The 19,484-nt window shown below is 44.4% G+C and overlaps 1 protein-coding gene across 1 annotated transcript in view; it reads right to left on the bottom strand.

Moving 5' to 3' along the window:
- The window catches only part of EFTUD2 (elongation factor Tu GTP binding domain containing 2), a 45,486-nt gene that overhangs the window by 4,789 nt on the left and 21,213 nt on the right, over positions 1-19,484 (bottom strand). Inside the window, exons 10-19 of the mRNA XM_025986837.2 lie at positions 17,230-17,396; positions 14,487-14,611; positions 9,809-9,872; positions 9,343-9,433; positions 6,738-6,873; positions 4,713-4,840; positions 3,659-3,852; positions 2,148-2,259; positions 1,614-1,754; positions 857-958 (exon numbers count right to left, since the gene is read on the bottom strand). Of these exons, the coding sequence (XP_025842622.1) occupies positions 857-958; positions 1,614-1,754; positions 2,148-2,259; positions 3,659-3,852; positions 4,713-4,840; positions 6,738-6,873; positions 9,343-9,433; positions 9,809-9,872; positions 14,487-14,611; positions 17,230-17,396 (1,260 nt within the window). The remainder of the gene's footprint in view (positions 1-856; positions 959-1,613; positions 1,755-2,147; positions 2,260-3,658; positions 3,853-4,712; positions 4,841-6,737; positions 6,874-9,342; positions 9,434-9,808; positions 9,873-14,486; positions 14,612-17,229; positions 17,397-19,484) is intronic.

Here is a 19,484-nt window from a genome sequence, read left to right as displayed (position 1 = left end):
CTCCGCTCTTATCGGCAACAGCAGCAAGTACAATAGTGGGCTAAGAGTCTGTGCCAGTGCTAAGAAGCCTGAAGAAACGCAGCAGAGTATGGAGTTTATGTTCCTCAGTCAAAACAAAGTGCGAGTCGAACCTGGCCCTAAATGATAGTCCCCGAAGGTCTCTTTCAAAATCCGTTCAGCCATCCCACTGCCATTCACTGAATACCTCCCATGGCTCTGCTGCAGCTGGCAGTAGGGCCTGCCCGGCAGACCCCTGTTCCATTCTTAACCCCTGGCTCTGGGTAGCACAGCTCCTCCCCGAAGCTCCCACGTGGTCCACTACTGGGGAGCTCAGTATCTCAGAGAGCACTGGTCCCCCGCACATCAGAAGGAGTGTCTAAGACAGTTATGTGAGAGCACTCACTCCCACTTCCATGGGGGCTAGGAGAAGATATGTGTACCAATTAGGAGACAGGAGTCATGCAAAGCACACTTTAACTGAGAGGCCACATCATGGCTCGAGAGCCAGTACTCACGTCCTGAAACATCCACTGAGCCCTAATCACCAGAGATGGGTTAACTATGTAACTGTTTTCTTAACAAAAGACTAAGAATCACTTCGGCTTGGGAGCCCTGACTTGAAACGTTTGACATTAAGAATAACTCTGCAGAAAGGGGCAAACCAGATCTCAAACACCTTCCCATATAGGGAGCAACAGGTCATGTTTTTCCCAAACATGTCTCCTCCCCTAGTGCCCCCCTCTTCCCTCAGGTCTTCCAAGGGAATCAAAGGTTTGGTTGCTCATAAAATCAGTCTGGAGCTGAGTGTCAAGCTCCTGGCCAGGCAGGAGCTCAAGAAAGGAAAACACTGATTTACCTTGATGTCGATCTCTGAGTACATCTTCCGCAAATCGTGCATTACACAGTCTAGGTAGAGTTCCCCAGTACCCAGAATCACGTGCTCCCCAGACTCTTCCACCTGAAATGCAACAGCCCTGGTGGTCATGGCCTTGACCTCTGTGCCAGCAACAACTAGCAACAGAATCAACGCTAGGGCCGAGGAGGCGGTGCCCGAATGCACTATCAGAAAGCCACTGCTCAACATCAGTTCTAGCTTATTCAAGAAGGATCAATGGGGAGCAGGGACTTATGAGTTAAACCTCAAGACACGTAGACCATTCAGAATAGTGCTACTAGGCATAAGGTCACCAATTTATTCCCGTCACAACTCCTCAGGGAACACCCTGCCCTATGTCTATGGATGTAGTTGACCCTTTAGCCCAGGCCGACTACTCTGAAAAGTATGCTAGATGGCTCAAGAATGTAGAAGGATCAGAATGATTCACTTTTCCCTCTATAATTTCTGGGAAATCAATTCGAAGTGTATTCTCCAAAACACATCTCTTTCACATTGAAAGATACTAGGGAATATGAACACATCCATGTGTACTTTCACTGTGCCCCATCCCCCCAAACATATCCTGCTTTCAAATGATAGTACTAGACAGGAATACCTGCTCCTGACATAGGCTGTCAGAAGCAGCAGATCAGAGACACCTGGTGGACACGAAGCAGTGGGCAGCACAGACCCACAGGCCCTGGGGTTTGGTAGCTCCTGCAGGTCCTGTGCATACCTTTGTGGTGAGGGATGGATAGCTCTTGTTGACCTTGCGCAGACCATCCAGCATCTTGGGCAGCTCTGAGGGATTGACTGGTTCCACAGCAATCTTGATAACAGATGTGGTGTTGAATTTCAAGGGCCGGAAAATCTGAGCCTGATATTCAAAATGCAAAAGAGTGAGGGCACCTGGCCTGAGTAGGCACCAAAGGTGCAGAGGTCAGAGCAGACCATTCACCAACCAGGAGCCATAGTGCTGCTTAGAGGCAGCCTGAAGAGCCATTTATTCCCATGCATTTTGGCAGAACAAAGAGAGAGGGAAAGATAAAAGGCCCACCCCTCCCAATTCCTAGCATCCAGGGAGAGTATAGGGAGAAGAGAGCAGAGTCGGATCTAGAACACTGAGCTCATGCTGAGGTATGGAACCAGGAAGTGGCCATGACTGGGTTAGTACCCTGATAGTTCTGCTACTGGTTGCTCATGTGTGGTGTGGCTCTATGTGACATCCTAGCTTAATAAACTAATCCCGTTGCCTTTTTAAAAACTCTACCTCCTCATTGCCCCGGGGTTCAGTTATAGTTGCTGTCTTTACAATTGGTTGATCAACACCTTCAATCAGAACCCAGTTGCCAGCAGGAACACGGTTCACCTCAATGTGGTACCTGGAGCAACAGATAAGCAAAACGAAGAGAGCAAAGCACTGAGTCAGGAGCAGGGGTGAGCCAAACAGACACATTCCAGGACGGGAAGGATACCATAAACAATCATACAGCCTCATATATGTGGACAGGCGACCCTTGAACAACACTGAGGTTAGGGGTGCTGATCCCCCATGCAGTTGAAACTCCATGTGTATGTCCTGACTCCTCCCAAAACTTAACTACTAACAGTCTCTTGTTGGCTGGAAGTCTTACTGATAACAGACAATCAACACATACTGTGTGTTATATGTATTCTATACTGTAATTCTTTTTTTTTTTTTTTTTTTGAAGAGAGAAATTTAGCAAGAAAGTACACGAGCAGGGGGTAGGGAGAGGAAGAAGCGATGCGGGGCTCCATCCCAGGACCCCAAGATCACGACCTGAACCAAAGGCAGACACTCAACCAACTGAGCCACTCAGGCGCCCTCTATACTTACAATAAAGAAAGCTAAAAGGAGAAAATACTAAGTAAATAATAAGATAAAGAAAATACGTTTATAGAACTATAGTGTATTTATTGAAAAAAAAAAAAAAAACACCTCACAAACATATTAAAATGGACCCATGTAGTTCAAACCAGTGTTATTCAAGGGCCAACTGGAGATACAAATTAATTAATTAGCCCATGACAGAAAAACACATGGTATTGTAAGAGGACAAAGAGGAAAACTGAATTCCAGTTGGATACTAGTGGTAAGCAAGGCACTGCGCCCAAGGGGTAGAATGTAAGGAGATGCCAAAAGCATCACAGAAAATACTGTGACTGTCCTAGCTCATCAATCTTCTGCCTTCTAGGGAACGGGTGAATCTGGAGTGGGGGAAGGGGCTGGGGGCCAGGTGCTGCAGGCAACATCAGGAACACAACTTCCTGCACTCTGCTTGCTGGCTGAGAAGCCAAACTTATGAACTCATGAGCAGCCCAGAGGTTCAAGCTAAGTCTGATTCTGCAGATGGGGAAGCTACAAGGGATCCAGCAAAATCTTCTATCTTGGTCAAAGAAGTCAGTGGAGGCTGGGAGACAATTTCGTTTGGGAAGAAACACAAAGGTTATGACTTAGGAACACAGAAGAGGAAAAGGATTAAGAGTAAAAATAGAAATCCTGCTACAAAGTTTATACAAGCCTTCAAAATGTGAAGGCAAGGCTCTTGGCATTATCCCAATAGTAGTTGCCTTTTGGCCCTAGCAACTCTGGGTAGTAAGAAGTAGAAGTCAACAGATGTGAGGGAGAATGGGCTGATCTCCTGCTGTAGGGGGGCCATGAAGCTGCTGTGCTTCCAGGGAGGACCACTTCTCCCAGCTCCTGTGGCAGCTCCAGTAATAAGGCCAAGGCATACCTCTACAGGTGATGGTTGGCATTACCTGGCTACGGAGATCCAAAGACGGCCCACAGTGCATATCTGGGAGTCCTCCTCATCTTCCAGGGTGTAGTTCTCCCCCAGGACCTTCACGGGCTGCCCAGCGTGGATGGTGCCACTCAGCACCCTGCCAAAGGCATGAAACTGGACTCCATCATCTGTGCTGTACATCTTGGTAGTGTGGCACATCAGAGGACCCTGGAGGTGGGGACAGAGCACAGGCTCAACCACACATATTCCCAGGGTAAATGCCATGGTCTCCACCTCCCTTGACAGCAATGACATGGGCTCTGTGAAGAGCCCAGACCAAGAGGAAGATGCGTCAATCTCCTGGGAAATTCCAAGCCATGTCCTACCCCCTGCTTAGTATATAGATGTCACAGGCATAGTAAAAAAAAACCTCTTTTCCTGTTCTCTAGGGAGATGTGGGTAATGGCGAAGAAAAGCAGGTTTAGAATGCCAGACTGGCACTGCATTACAATACAAGGTTATAAGACATGCTTGCCCCACATTCCCTCTGAAGACATAACTCACAATTTTCAACTGGTTGTATGTTTATGCTGAGAAACTAGACTGACTAAGGAATGACTGGGAAAGACTTTTATTTTTTAAGTAAGCTGAACGCTCAATGTGGGACTTGAACTCATGACTCAGAGATCATGCTCTACTGATGGAGCCAGTCAGGTACTCCTGGGAAAGATGTTTTTTAAAGCCCAAGACTGACGAGGTCAGCTACACTTGTTGAATCTTTACTAGTTCAGGTACCATGCTGAACAACTATAATACTTTCCCTATCTCATTCAATTCTTATAACAACCACATACATATTTTAATCCTCATTTTATAGACCACGACTCTTAGAAAGATTAAATAATGTTCCCCAAATCATACCACTAGAAGTGGTAACACCAGGCTTTGAATTCAGGTCTGTTTGACTTTGCTCATGGGGAGTGAGTGAAAAGCAAGGATGGAAAGACGGCATTATTCTTATGACCAGAAAACAGGGGACTCATACAGGAGGGGACAAAAATCAAGAGAAATGGTGGGCTTTCCCTTACGTCAGGGTCACAGTCGCTCATGGCCTCGCCGAGATCGGAATCTACACCACCAGTGTAGGTATGCTCAATCTTGGGCTTGGCGCCCACCTTTGGAGAGGGGATATGCTGCACACACATGTCCACAAAGCCTGTGGAAGGAGAAGAGCAAGCCATTACTATACACTCTCACAGGAGTAAGTGAGCGGCTTGAGATACGGATCTACTTGTGATTTCCAGAAAGCTAAAACTGAAAAGACTGATTTTCAGCTCTTCCAAGTTATAGCACCATGAGCTCAGAGGGCAGTACTATCCTGCTTTCCTGGGAGTATGTTCTAAAAGATGTCACACTGAGGCCAGGGAGGAGCAAGAAGCAGGGCTCAGTGGTTGCTTGGAACTCAGCTGACAAAAATTTTCAAGTATCTCTACAAATCTATAATCTTTTTTTTTTTTTTTTTAGATTTATTTATTTATTCATGAGAGACACACACAGAGAGAGGGAAAGAGGCAGAGACACAGGCAGAGGGAGAAGCAGGCTCCATACAGGGAGCCTGACGCAGGACTTGATCCCGGGACTCCAGGATCATGCCCTGGGCCCAAAGCAGGTGCTAAACTGCTGAGCCACCCAGGGATCCCTGAATCTATGATTTTTTATTGAATATGAGCACTTACACTAAATTAAATAAGTATTTCATCTCTTTAGATCTACTCAGAACAATCCCTGAACTAATTCTTTCCCTTTGGGAAAGATTGCACACGTTTCTATTCTACACGTGTATCTTTCTTTCTTTCTTTCTTCTTTTCTTTTTCTTTCTTTCTTTCTTTCTTTTTTCTTTTTCTTTTCTTTCTTTTCTCTCTCTTTTTTTTTTTAAAGATTTTATTTATTTATTCATAGAGACACACACAGAGAGAGAGGCAGAGACACAGGCAGAGGGAGAAGCAGGCTCCATGCAGGGAGCCCGACGTGGGACTCGATCCTAGGTCTCCAGGATCACACCCCAGGCTGCAGGCGGCGCCAAACCGCTGCGCCACCAGGGCTGCCCTGTATCTGTTTTTCTAATGGCTAATGAGCCATGCAAGAGAGGATGACCTCCATTAGTACCTGGGGGAAGGCAGATCTGCTTTCAGTTGGTATCTCCTGGTCAGACTGATGGCCACCCAGAATGTACCACTAGAATAATAATGATAATAATAGTAAAGATAATTTTTACAATAATAATTATTATCATTATTATAGATTTTATTTATTTATTTATTCATGAGAGACAGAGAAGCAGAGACACAGGCAGAGGGAGGAGAAGCAGGCTTCATGCAAGGAGCCTGATGCAGGACTCGATGCCGGGAATCTGGGATCAGACCCTGAGCCAAAGGCAGACGCTCAACCGCTGAGCCACCCACACGTCCCCAAACTACTAGAATTATGCACTTGGAGGATTCTGACACTTAATTCCCACCAGACTCAGAATCAAGAGATTGCTGAGGGGACAGGGACCTTAGCTGTTACCTTCTATGCCTCCTTTATTTTACAGCTGAGATATTCGAGTCACAGAGAATTGGGTGGCTGGCCCAGGTTCTCACTACATGGAAGGGTTGGGGCCATTACAGAGGCAAGACCTGGATCTTTTCTTAACCAACCAAGGGCTTGGTTTACTATATTACCTGCCTTCTGTGCCACTCAAATAGAGGATACAGGAGCTCAGGGGAAAGAGAAATCTGAACCTGGTGCTTTCCCCAATATTTCACATCACTCACGAGTCTACTTTTCTGACTGCTCCCTGGCAAAAACACTGCTTCCCCATTTCCTTTATTTGCACGCTCCTCCTGGTAGGGAAATTTAATTGCTTCTGTTTCCCAAGACAGAGTTCCTGGTACTGTCCACTGAAGAAGAGAGCTAGGTAGAAAATACAGGTGCTATACATCCAGCCTGTAGTTTATTTGAAAGAACCTCACATCTCTGAACACCACTGTGGGATGAGGAAAAGATTCTCATGATACATGTGGCAGAACATGATAATGGTGATGGGAAGGGGCCATGAGCTCTTTTGTTACCTGTGAACTCTCCAAAGAATTTTTTGCAGACCAGCCTGAGCAGGGGGCGGATGTTTAGCTTCAGCTCCTCCTTGGTCAGGTGAATGCCAAGCTCGTCCAGAGTCCTGGGGAGGCTGGTGTCCACATCACCCACAACCTGTATGGGTATCAGATACATCAGCTGTAATAGGTTTTTTTTTGTTTGTTTTTTTAAAGATTTTATTTATTCATGAGACAGAGAGAGAGAGAGGCAGAAACACAGGCAGAGGGAGAAGCAGGCTCCCTGCGGGGAGCCCAATGTGGGACTCGATCCAAGGATCCTGGTATCACGACCTGAGACAAAGGTTCAGCTGCTGAGCCACCCAGGCTTCCCAACCACATTAGCTGTAGTGACAGCCTCAGTGTGGTGCCTGCTAAAGAGGGCAAGGAAGGCCAGAAGGCAATCTGAAGGGTCACTGCACTAAGTTCTCTTCTATAGGAAGAGCTTTTGGCAAGGACAACCATTTGGTTTCAGGGAAATCTTTGGGTTTTTTTGTTTTTTTTTTTAAATTTATTTTTATTTTTTTTTCAGGGAAATCTTTGGTACCCACTCTTCAAACCAACCCCAGGTGAGAAGGGCTTGCCCACATCAGGAATGCCTGGGTGGCTCAGCGGTTTAGTGCCTGCCTTCAGCCCAGGGCGTGATCCTGGGGTCCATGGATCGGGTCCCGGTATCGGATCCTGCATCAGGCTCCCTGCATGGAGCCTGCTTCTCCCTCTGCCTGTGTCCCTGGCTCTCTCATGAATAAATAAATACATACATACATGCCCACACCAGCCAATAAGCCTGGCCCTTTCAGATGGACCTTCAGTGCGGCCCCCTGGTGTCTGAAAAGCAGCATCTCATCCCAGTCAGGAAATCCCTTACTCTTCCCTATTTTAGAGACTTCTCAGATTTAGAGGATCACTGCACTGGAAGGAACCAAAAAAGGTCACCTGGCAGTCCATCTGTTGGTAGGGCAAGGCCAAGCTAAATCATCCTCAGCAGACTCAAGGTCTCTACTGAGACAGATTCTATAAATTTCTTTTATTAATCCATTCCAGTCTGACACAAGATACTCAGTATTTTTCAGCACTAATAAATTTTAATCATGCTCTTTTGTCTTGTTGCTATGTTTTCCTTTTTGTCAACTGGAACACACACATTTTGTGTATATGTGTGTGTCCACTGTGCACAGTGCTTATTAAACATCTGAATATTTTATAACTGTCGTGGAAAAAAAGGCTCTGAAAATTCCCATACAACGTTATCCTTTCGCTGCTGTCTTTAAGGTAGCACAAATTCATGCAAATGCAATCAATGCCATACTCTTTTCTTTGAAGCATCTCACATGTTTACTTTTTTTTTTTTTTTTAAGTCATGAGAGACACAGAGAGAGGCAGAGACACAGGCAGAGGGAGAAGCAGGCTCCATGCAAGGAAGCCCGATGTGGGACTCGATCCTGGGGCCTCAGGATCACGCCCTGGGCCGAAGGCAGGCACTAAACCAGGCGCTAAACTGCTGAGCCACCCAAGGATCCCATTTAACTACATCCTTACCACCACTGTCTGATGCATCCTTTTTTCTTTTTTCAAGTAAGCTATATGCCAACATGGGGCTTAAACTCATGACCAGAGATAGAGTCACCTGCTCTACCAATTGAGCCAGCCAGGTGCCCATGATGCATCCTTTTCAATCTGACAAACATCATATACATACACGCCCAGAAAAGTCATTAAAAGAAAGCTCAGGGCAGCCCAGGTAGCTCAGCAGTTTAGCGCCGTCTTCTGCCCAGGGCCTGATCCTGGGGGCCCGGGATCGGGTCCCACGTCGGGCTCCCTGCATGGAGCCTGCTTTTTCCTCTGCCTGTGCCTCTCTCTCTCTCTCTCTCTCTGTGTCTCTCATGAATAAATAAAATCTTAAAAAAAAAAAAAAAAAAAAAAAAAGCAAGCTCATACAGCCATTCTTTTAATGGATGCAAAATACTTGAAATGTGCCTAATTCATTTAATCAGATTCTCATTGGTAACTTCCTTTCAATTTTCCCCCCTTGTGTTAAAAATAATGCTTTAATGTACACATATATATGTAAAGCCTGGAGGACTTTCCCAATTATATTTGTCAGTCAAATTCCCACAACTGAAATTATTAGTTTTCAAGTGTCTTTTTTAAAAGATTTTATTTATTCATGAGAGAGAGAGAGAGAGAGAGAGAGAGGCACAGATACAGGCAGAGAAGAAGCAGGCTCCATGCAGGGAGCCCAACATGGGACTTGATCTCGGGTCTCAAGGATCACATCCTGGGCTGAAGGTGGCGCTAAACCACTAAGCCACCTGGGCTGCCCCATTTTCTTTTGAATAGACAAAATATTCACATGAAATTTCTCCAGTGCTTTTTTTTATCTTGTGTACCTTCCCCCTTCACTCTGAATTCAACAGCATTTAGAGAACCATAGTGTCCTAGATCTAAGAGACTAGTGATCAACTATCCTCATACTTAGTAATACGAAACTGAGCATGTTTAGGGGAAAGGGGAAGTGGGAGTTCCCTAGCTTTTCCACTTTGTGCTTAGAAGGGCAGCCCTGAATCAAGAGGCCTGACACACTCACCTGAGCGAGGATCTTATAAAGGGGCTCCAAAATAAACTCCACGAAGCTCCTCTGGGAGCTGCTGGTTGGGGCCTTTTTTGTGAACTTTCGTCTAAGGAGGAAAAAAAAGAGTTATGGGTGACCCAGCACGGAGAAGGCAGTGTCACTGACCCCAAGGGTGAATCCCCTAAGTTCTGAATCTGTAGGGTCAAGGGAAAGGAATGTGTGTATGATCATAACATTTCCAAAGAGATTCCTGAGAAGACATATGGCTATGACTCGCATGCATGCCCGAGCCAAGCTGTGAAGCCCTCAAGAAAAATATCCTCATCCTGCTAGGAGCTCATGAAGCCAATTCACTTAGAGGAGGAAAGATGACTGTTCACGTCTAATAAAAAAAAAAGTAAGTTTTAACCTTAGGAACTCGGTTCTCACTTCCTGGGAAAATGGGTCCCCCTCTAGAGTGTCATTTTCCCATTCTACTTACGTTTTGGGGTTGAAGTAAATGTCACCCCAGAGTCTTTTAGCAAATTCCTGGTAGTTAATGTCACCTATAAGAGAAGAGATACAATTATAATCTACCTATGTACTGTTTGAAAGTTTGTTCCAAACAAACAAACAAACAAACAAACAAACAAAAAAGTTTGTTCCAGGTGCATAAGTGGTTTACAGCTGAATAATTCTAATTTTTTTTTTAAATTTTATTTATTTATTTATTTGTTTGTTTGTTTATTTATGATAGTCACACACAGAGAGAGAGAGAGACAGAGACATAGGCAGAGGGAGAAGCAGGCTCCATGCACCGGGAGCCCGACGTGGGATTCGATCCCGGGTCTCCAGGATCGCGCCCTGGGCCAAAGGCAGGTGCTAAACCGCTGCGCCACCCAGGGATCCCCAGCTGAGTAATTCTAACAGCTTCCTTTCCAAGGTCCGGACATTTCCTCCTACCCAGGCAGGCAGACAAGAATATTGAGGCACAGACAAGGACAGGACTCCAAAATTGACAAGACTATGCTAGAGCCAAAATGAGTACCCAGGTGACTCCATGTCTAGAGAGCAAAAAACTGAGCTATGGACAAGGGAATGGTTTATACTTTTTCCTTCGATAAAGCAGGCTCAATCGCCAAAATGCTATGCTCTGTCTGCCCCTAAACCCCATTCCTTCCAGAAGTGGAGCTTAATGGCTCCCTCATTCTTTCCTGATCTACAGAAGCTATCTGCTTCCAGTGTGGGCAATCTCCCAGCTGCAGTGCCACGCTAAAGCTCCAACTAGCCCTCAGCCTCTGGAAGGCAGATATCTAGTCCTCTGGAGAGAAAACACCAAAGCCAACCTTTGTCTCATCTTTTACCAATTAATCCTTTTAGTTTGACCGTAACCTTTAATTCTGGTCAGACTGAGCTAAGCGATGGTGGCTTTTAAAATTCAAGATCTTCTCAGTGAAGGGCTCCTGTAACAGTCAATTGGATCACTGACATCACCAACTAACTCATGAGTATTTCTATCCAGATGTCAGACTGTTCTCTCTCACTCAAGATGGCATAAAGGGAATTTATCATCTTTTCCCTAAAGCTATGCTTCCCTTCAGACTATTCTTTCAGTGAGGCTACCTTTGGCACCTTGTCCAAGCTCAAAATCTTTTTCTTCCTCACTATGTTAACTACCAAATTCTTCCCTTCCTTCTCACATTAGTGAAACTCTCTCCTCTGAACTGATATGTCTTTTACACACTTCCATTACTGCACTTAATATATGGTACAGCATACTCCCTGGACTGAGCTGCTGGAGTGCTCACAGGAACCAGGCCCAGTGTGCCACTGAAAGAACAGGTGAATGTCTCCCTAACCCAATTCCTCCTTTCCAATTTCATAGATAACAGGAATCCAATATTCACAATTTTGTACCGGAATATTGGCAAAAAATTTCTAAATGGGTGTTCCTTCCTCCACCCTCTCCTCTCTCTGGCCTATCTTCCATCAGCTTTGCACTCATCAGCCCAACCTAATCTTTGTTTTTATTTATTTTTTTAACATAATTTTACGGCATTTTTTCATTTATTTTATGCACATAATTCCTAAACAGGTTGTGAGAAAGTGGATCCTGAAAAAACATACAGATGCCAGGACACTACAGGGGCTGTGACTAGGATACTAAGTGGCCTTGGGACATGAATTTCCTGTCTCTTTTGCTTGAGGAGAAAGCTGCCAGAGGAGGAAACCATTTTGGGATACAGGTTTTTGTTCTGCCCAGGGGCACCATCTCCTTCTTTGAGGACTTTTGGGGTAGATGTTTGAACAGGGGGAACAGGGTGGAGGAAACGTTGCCAAAGCGTACAGTCAGGAAGTTTTAGATTGGCCACCATGCAGGAAGTCTAGCTTCTGGGAAAGGAGAATTAGTTGAGGCAGCTGATTTGTGCAAGAAATCTTCCACGTCCCACTTCAGAGTGTCCTCTGCATGTTTGGTAAGGAGGGTTAGTGCCTCAGGTTAAGTGCGGGGTAGCCTTATGCAGGTACCGTCCCTGATGGTTAAATTCAGCTCATGGCCTATGCATGTCCCTCTAGGAAAGCACAGGTTCTGTCTGCATGTTTCAATGGTTGACTAAACCAAAAGAAGAGTGTTTTAGGACACGTGAAGTTCATATTTCGCTGCTCATAAATAAGGTTTCATGGGAACATGGTCACATTCATTCACTTACACATCATCTGTGACTGCTTTTGTGTTCTATAAGGGAAGTTAAGTAGTTGTATAGTTGTGACAGAGACCATGTGGCCTATAGCCCAACTCTATCTTTAATAGCTCCCAACTGCCAACAGGATAAAGTAAAAATTCCTTAACCTGCATTCCAAACCCTCCTCGATGTGATCCCAATTCAGCCTGCCCACAGTTTTATTTCACCTCTTCTCCTAGGTGAAATGGTCCAGTATTATTAAGCAAGCCATAGGTCCAAACCACTTGCCTCTGTGCCTTCTTGCCCAACACTGTGAGTCTGGAGTTCCCAGCTCCCTATTCTCCACCCGTCCACCAAACCCCATCTCCTTCCAAAGTTGATGCCAGACACTGTTCATCACTGTGTGAGTTTCTGTCAACTGCCTGGACAGAGTTCCTAGAAGTCACAGATTGTTCCCTATGCCCTGCCAGATTCTTAGTTTAGAGGACAAGGCATCAACTGTGGCAGTAGGATGTAATGGAAAAAATCCCAAGTAGATTCTAGTCCCAAGCCCATCAGTAGGTTCTGCAACCCTGGACATAGTTTCCCATATATGAAATGAAAGGGAAGGACTCAATTATCTCTGATATTCCCTTGAAAGCTGACTTTCTAGAAGCCCATACATGGCTTTCATCATGATGATGTTAAGAGCCCATAGCTGGCTCCTTTGTAAATGAACAGTGGGTTCCAAGGATAGGTAATACTCTTGAGGCTTAGGGCCATTTTCAATCAGAAATTGAATCATTAACACATTGTAGTTACAGAAACTCTCTTGGGTTTTGCTTCACATGCTGATATAAAAAACATTCAGAAACCTGCCCAGATGAGTTTCATTTGTTGTCCATCTATTTTCTCCTTTTTATTTATTTATTTTTTTAAGTTATTTATTTATTTATTTATTTATTTATTTATTTATTTAATTTATTTATTTATGAGAGACACAGAGAGAGAGAGGCAGAGACACAGGCAGAGGGAGAAGCAGGCTCCACTCAGGGAGCCTGACGTGGGACTCGACCCTGGGAGTCCAGGATCACACCCTGGGCTGCAGGCGGCGCTGAACCGCTGAGCCACCAGCCAATAACCGCTGCCTATTTTCTCCTTTTTAAAGAGTCACCTTGGGCAGACTGGGTGACTCAGAGGTTTAGCGCCTGCCTTCAGCCTAGGGCGTGATCCTGGAGACCCAGGATTGAGTCCCACATTGGGCTCCCTGCATGGAGCCTGCTTCTCTGTCTGCCTGTGTCTCTGCCTCTCTCTCTCTCTATGTGTGTCTCTCGTGAATAAACAAATAAAAATCTTTAAGTAAGTAAGTAAGTAAATAAATAAATAAATAAGCGAGCCATCTACAAACAACTAAAATATATGTCTAATGATAAAATAGTTAAATTATAATACGTTTATATAGTGGAGCAATAGGCAGCTTTAGAAAATAATTTTTAGAAATGAATTTTAATAAAATAGGCAAAATCTTATAATCCAATTCTGAATGAAAATTTATCTTGTGTTATATATCTGTTATATCTTTCTCTATAAAATGTGATCTCATTTATGCAGAACACTAAACAAAAAAGAATTCTAACAAATGTTTGCAATAGTTATGGTAATAAGGTTAAGGGTGAATTTTGCTTTCTTGACTAGATTTTACTATATCTTTTATTTTTCTACAATGAGAATATAGTAAATATGTACATTTTTTAAAAAGCTGTATTTGCCCATTTTTCTCACAAAAGCAAACAAGAGAGTGATGAAGGACAACTGGGTGGGGTGAACAGAAACACTGGAGTTCTAGTGCCTGTCAGCTGCGAGACCTCTCACACAGCCTCTCCTCAGCTCTCAAGGCAGGGTGATAATGACCCCCTTAGGGGGTACAGCATTGGACACTCAGGACACGGTTGTTATCAGAATCTGAGGGAACTGGGAGGCAAGGATGTGGGAGTGCCAGAGTCTCCTGAGTGGGGAAGTGGGTCCCAGGGCTCCAGTGTCAAAGTTCCAAGGACTGTAAAATCATTCAGCTGAGCATCCCAGAGGACTGCAAATCCAATGTGAGCTCTTGTGTAGGCCCACAAAAGTTGATGTACCTAGATACGGTCAGAAAGACAGCTAGAAGCATCAGTAGTGAGAGACTGTATCTTTCAGAAAGGTCTGAAAGGGTTTTGTGGGCATGGGCCATTCCTTTTGGATGGTATCTCTCTCACATTGGGAGAGATTCTTATTCCTATAATGATTCTCTCTTCACCCCCTTCTTATGCAGGCACATTTATTTTTCTGTTCTTTAGAAACTACTTAGCCAAAACAAAGGGTCTAGGGGTCAAAAAGAGTGACAATAATAGTTGTGACAGTAACAGTTGATAAAATGCTCCCCCAACAGGGGACTCTGGCATGAAGCCATTTCTAAACTCTTCAGCAGGAAAGGCACATATGACTCTGGGGAAGCTGGGAGGCGAACTGCCAGGCAGAGCTTACCGAAGGTGTCAGCATAGATCTTGGCAAAGGAGCCCAACGTGAAGCAGATGCTATACTGGGAGCTGGAGAAGCAGACGTTGCCCAGGAGTGGGGAAAGGATCAGATTCTCATCAGTGGAATACATGCTGAAACAGAGAGAGTTGTGAGCGCAGAGCCAGGCTGTGCAGCAACACTGACACAAAGACCAGTGGGGAAGGGCAGGGACTCAGGGTCACGGCTTCTCTACAGCCCTTGCCCTCAGAAGGGGCTCGCATCAGACACAACTTTGCCACCAGCCTGGCCCAAGAAAGTGACATGATGGAGCTATCCCCTAACTCAATAACAAGCTGATTTCCCAGAACTGGGAACTTCATGCAGGATCCTCTAACACCATCAAGTTAATTGCACCGGACAGACAAGGGGAAACTTGGAGGTCAGAGACAAAGATCTTTGAACACAGGAAACAAATCTAATGTGAAAGAGTATATTTTAGAGAAATCTTAATTTCACAAATATAGACAGAAACACAGAAGTGGACAATCAACAAAAGGGCAACTTTGCTCCCCACTCTCACTGCCTTCTTCTTTATTCTGTTTTGTTTGGTTTCGTTATACAAATTCATGTTAAATTTTTTCCAAAAGCCATGCACAAAACTACAACATCCTAAGTTCACTAATGCTTAAAAGAAAATCAGTTGTACACGGGAATCCAATCCACAACCTTAGCCTTACTGACCGACTGTTTTACGGAATTTCTTACTTTGGAAGTAAAAATATTAGTTTATATATTGTTTTTTTTTTTTTTTAATTTTTTTTTATTTATTTATGATAGTCATACAGAGAGAGAGAGAGAGGCAGAGACACAGGCAGAGGGAGAAGCAGGCTCCATGCACCGGGAGCCCGATGTGGGATTCGATCCCGGGTCTCCAGGATCGCGCCCTGGGCCAAAGGCAGGCGCCAAACCGCTGCGCCACCCAGGGATCCCAAAATATTAGTTTATAAAGAGCAGTCCCCTACCTTACCCCATTCTCTCTCAAGTTATGCTCCCCAGAGAGAACTACTTCCAACTCTTAAAGCTTTCAGAGCACTTGCCCTACATTTCTAAAGAATATGTTTATGTTGCTATTACTTGTTTTAGGGCTGAGTTCTGACTTCCTATTTTGGTGATCAGGATTTAGCCCTATCCCCCACTCTAAGGAGATACATAAAGAAGTTTAACATTTCATTTTGGGGGCTCCTGATGTTATTTTAATCTCCAGTCACCGTCAGCCCTTCTGGAGCCAGGGAGAGCTCAACTGCTGTTGAGAATTAGGGCCACAAGGGCAGCCCCGGTGGCCCAGCGGTTTAGCGCCACCTTTGGCCCAGGGCCTGATCCTGGAGACCCGGGATCTAGTCCCACGTCAGGCTCCCTGCATGGAGCCGGCTTCTCCCTCTGTCTGTGTCTCTGCCTCTCTCTCTCTCTCTCTGTGTCTGTCATGAATAAATAAATAATAAAATCTTGAAAAAAAAGAGAATTAGGGCCACACCCTGAGGATGCTCCTGAAGGTAAATCTGACTCTGGCCATGGGGATACTATCCTCAGTCCTTAACTGGAGAGGTGCTCTTTCAATAGGACAGCCTCTTCAGTGGCCCTTTGAGGGGCCTCAAGAAGTCATCCAGTCCATTTGTCAGCCTGCAGATAAGACTGTCGTTGGGATATATTTAATCTATTCTTCCAAGTCACCTTAATACTGTATTCTAAGGTCTCCCAGTCATCACTCAAACTTATTAATATAAACACAAGATGCATCTTGCTGAAAAGCAGCTATGTCACAGAAACAAAAGCCAATAGTTTCAATTATTGAGTCTGCATTTAGAAGTTAACAGCAGAGCAGCCCAGGTGGCTCAGCAGTTTAGCACTGCTTTCACCCTAGGGCCTGATCCTGGAGACCCGAGATCGAGTCCCACGTCAGGCTCCCTGCATGGAGCCTGCTTCTCCCTCTGCCTGTGTCTCTGCCTCTCTCTCTCTCTATGTGTGTCTCTCATGAATAGACAAATAAAAACCTTTAAAAAAAAAAAAAAAGAAGGTAAGAGGAACTAACATGATTCACCAGGCAGGTACTATATGCTAAGCACTGTGCTAAGCGTGTTATATCAAATATCTATCTAATTTCTTTTTCTTTTCTTTTCTTTTCTTTTCTTTTCTTTTCTTTTCTTTTCTTTCTTTCTCTCTCTCTTTCTTTCTTTCCCTCCCTCCCTTCCTCTCTCTCTTTCTTTCTTTTTAAGATTTTATTTATTTGAGAGAGAAACAATGAGAGCACCAGAGAGTATAAGCAGGGGGAGCAGATGTGGGGCTTGATCTCAGGACCCTGGAATCACAATCTGAATGGGAGGCACTAACCAACTGAGTCACCCAGGCACCCCTATCTAATTACTTGCTACAACCCATTAGACAAATCTAATTATATTCTCTTTTCACAAAGGCAGAGGCCGAGGTTCTAGGAGCTTAAGTCGCTTGCCCAGGTTCACAACTTGGTATGAGGTGAAAGTGAGAACAATTCTAGAACAATGCAGAAATGAAGATGTGTCTTAAGTTGCATAGCTGGTTAAGGCACAGGATCAGTGAGGCCCCTCAAAGCCTGAAGGGCTCTGGAAAGCGCCCTTAGCCTTATCTAAAAAGCTCATTTTTAGAAATCATATTTGGAAATCATATTTGCCCTTCAAAGGAGTTCAAGGTAAAAAACAGAGTTCCTTAGGACAGGAAATCGACTCCTGGGGTCCTATACCTTATTAATCCATTGACCTCATCTACGATGTGACGCAGCTTGTAATAAGCATCAGTTGGAGGCAGCTTCAGCTCCAGGATCAGCCGGTCAATCTTGTTGATGCACACAGTGACCGCCAGCCTCTCCTGCACTGCGTGCTTGATCAGCCGCTCAGTGTTCAGCATTACCTGAGAGACACAAGGCCCAGAGGTGGTAATCAGAGCAAAAAGGGCAGAAAAGTTCAGAGCAAAGTCAAAGAGGGTACTATATGAAAATATGAAGTATGAGGAAAAGAGGACCTGGGGAAAGAGATTGTTGGGTGGAAGCAGAGGGTATCTCTGCCCAAAGGCTGATTCAGGAATGTGAAGAGGGTACCTGGCAGGACTGAGAAATGAATAAACACACTGGTGATTCTGGGAGCCAGGTTTCTCGGTTCTAGAGGAGTGGAGGAAAGCTAGGAAGCACCTGTGGTGCTTAATGGAATGTGGATATCAATATTGACACACAAATGAGTTCTTCTTTACTCTTGATAATCATGTTTCATATACATGTGTAGAAATAGTTACAGATATGTGGGGGTAGGTACTATGTTCAGTGAAAGGGTCTAGAAGTATTGGACCCTAAAGCAGTGAATACACCCTGACCTTTGTTTCTAAATACCAGTCCCCACTACAAGCAGCCACAATTCTTTGAAGAAACAGCTGATTCCAGGATTAGGGCAGAGAATGCACAAAATGAGTCTAGAACATCTTTTTTGTGTGTAAGAGAAGTACTTGAAAAAAGATAGGACATGTCAAAAGGACAAAGAAGCCAACCTGAAGGAGCTCTACTTAACCAAATCTTGGGGTAGCTAGAGTATCAGAAAGATAGCAATGGATTATAACCCACTGAAATAAAAATCCATGTACCCATACCGATAAGAACTAAGCAAACGAGGGAGAAGAGAAAGTCCTTCCTTACAACAGAATTCCAACCAAAAAATATAGTAGGAATAATAAGAGTTAGAGAAATCAACTTTTGCAACACTACAGAAATAAACCTGGAATGACCAATGAAGGATAAAACTTGAGGTGCCTAGCGGGCTGAGCTGGTGAAGTGTGACTATTGATCTCTGGGTTGTGAGTTTGAGCCCCATGTTGGGTGTAGCATTTACATTAAAAAAAAAAAAAAAAAGTAGAGTGCCTGGGTCAGTTAAGTGTCTAATCCTTGGTTTCAGCTCATGTCACAATCTCAGGGGTTGTGGAACTGAACCCTTGTCAGGCTCTGAGCTCAGTGGAAAGTCTGCTTGGGACTTTTTCCCTCTGCCCCTCCCCTGCTCACACACATTTGCTTTTTCTCTCTTTCTGAAATGAATCAATCTTTTTTTAAAAAGTAATAAATGATAAAACTAACATGCAAAGTTTGGAAAAGAGAATGTATATATAGGCTCAAAGTATAGCTCCATATGTACCACTAAGAGAAAAACAGTAACTTTACAGTAGGAAAACCTGGCAAACCCACCCCAACCAACCAATCAAAGTTAGTATCACCAGTAATGGAATAAGGTGACACCATGGGCCTCCTGATGCAATGGACTAAGAACACACAACTACATTTATGCAGCATTCCTGCCAAAAATAATGTGGAAAGGGGTACCTGGGGGGCTCAGTTAGTTAAGCATCTATCTGCCTTTGGCTCAGGTCATGATCCCAGCCCTACATGGGGCTCCCTGCTTAGCATGGAGTCTACTTCGCCCTCTCCCTCTGCCTGCCACTTCCCCTGCTTGTGGGTGTGCATTCTGTCAAATAAATAAGTGAAATCTTAAAATAATAATAATAACCTGAATGTAATCATCAGTAAACATTCAACAAACCCAAATGGAGAGACATTCTACAAAACAAATATAGCTTACGCTCTTCAAAAATGCCATCATAAAGGACCAGGAAAGGCTACAGAATAGTTCCAATTAAGAGGCTAAGGAGAGGGCAGCCCCAGTGGCTTGCGGTTTAGTGCCACCTTCAGCCCAGGGCATGATCCTGGAGACCCGGGATCAGGTCCTGCATCGGGCTCCCTGTGTGAAGCCTGCTTCTCCCTCTGCCTGTCTCTGCCTCTCTCTCTCTCTCTCTCTCTGTGTCTCTAATGAATAAATAAAAAATCTTAAAAAAAAAAAAAAAGAGGCTAAGGAGACATAAGAACTGAATGCTAGGCAGCATCCTTGACCGGGGAAAAAAAAAATCCTATAAAGGATATTACTGGGACAGTTAATGAAATTCAATAAGGTCTAGAGAAAAAGATTC

Source organism: Vulpes vulpes, chromosome 2 (assembly GCF_048418805.1).
Source record: "Vulpes vulpes isolate BD-2025 chromosome 2, VulVul3, whole genome shotgun sequence".
Lineage (NCBI taxonomy): Eukaryota > Metazoa > Chordata > Mammalia > Carnivora > Canidae > Vulpes > Vulpes vulpes.
The sequence above is the reverse complement of the archived record's forward strand: the minus strand, read 5'-3'. Positions and strand labels throughout refer to the sequence as shown.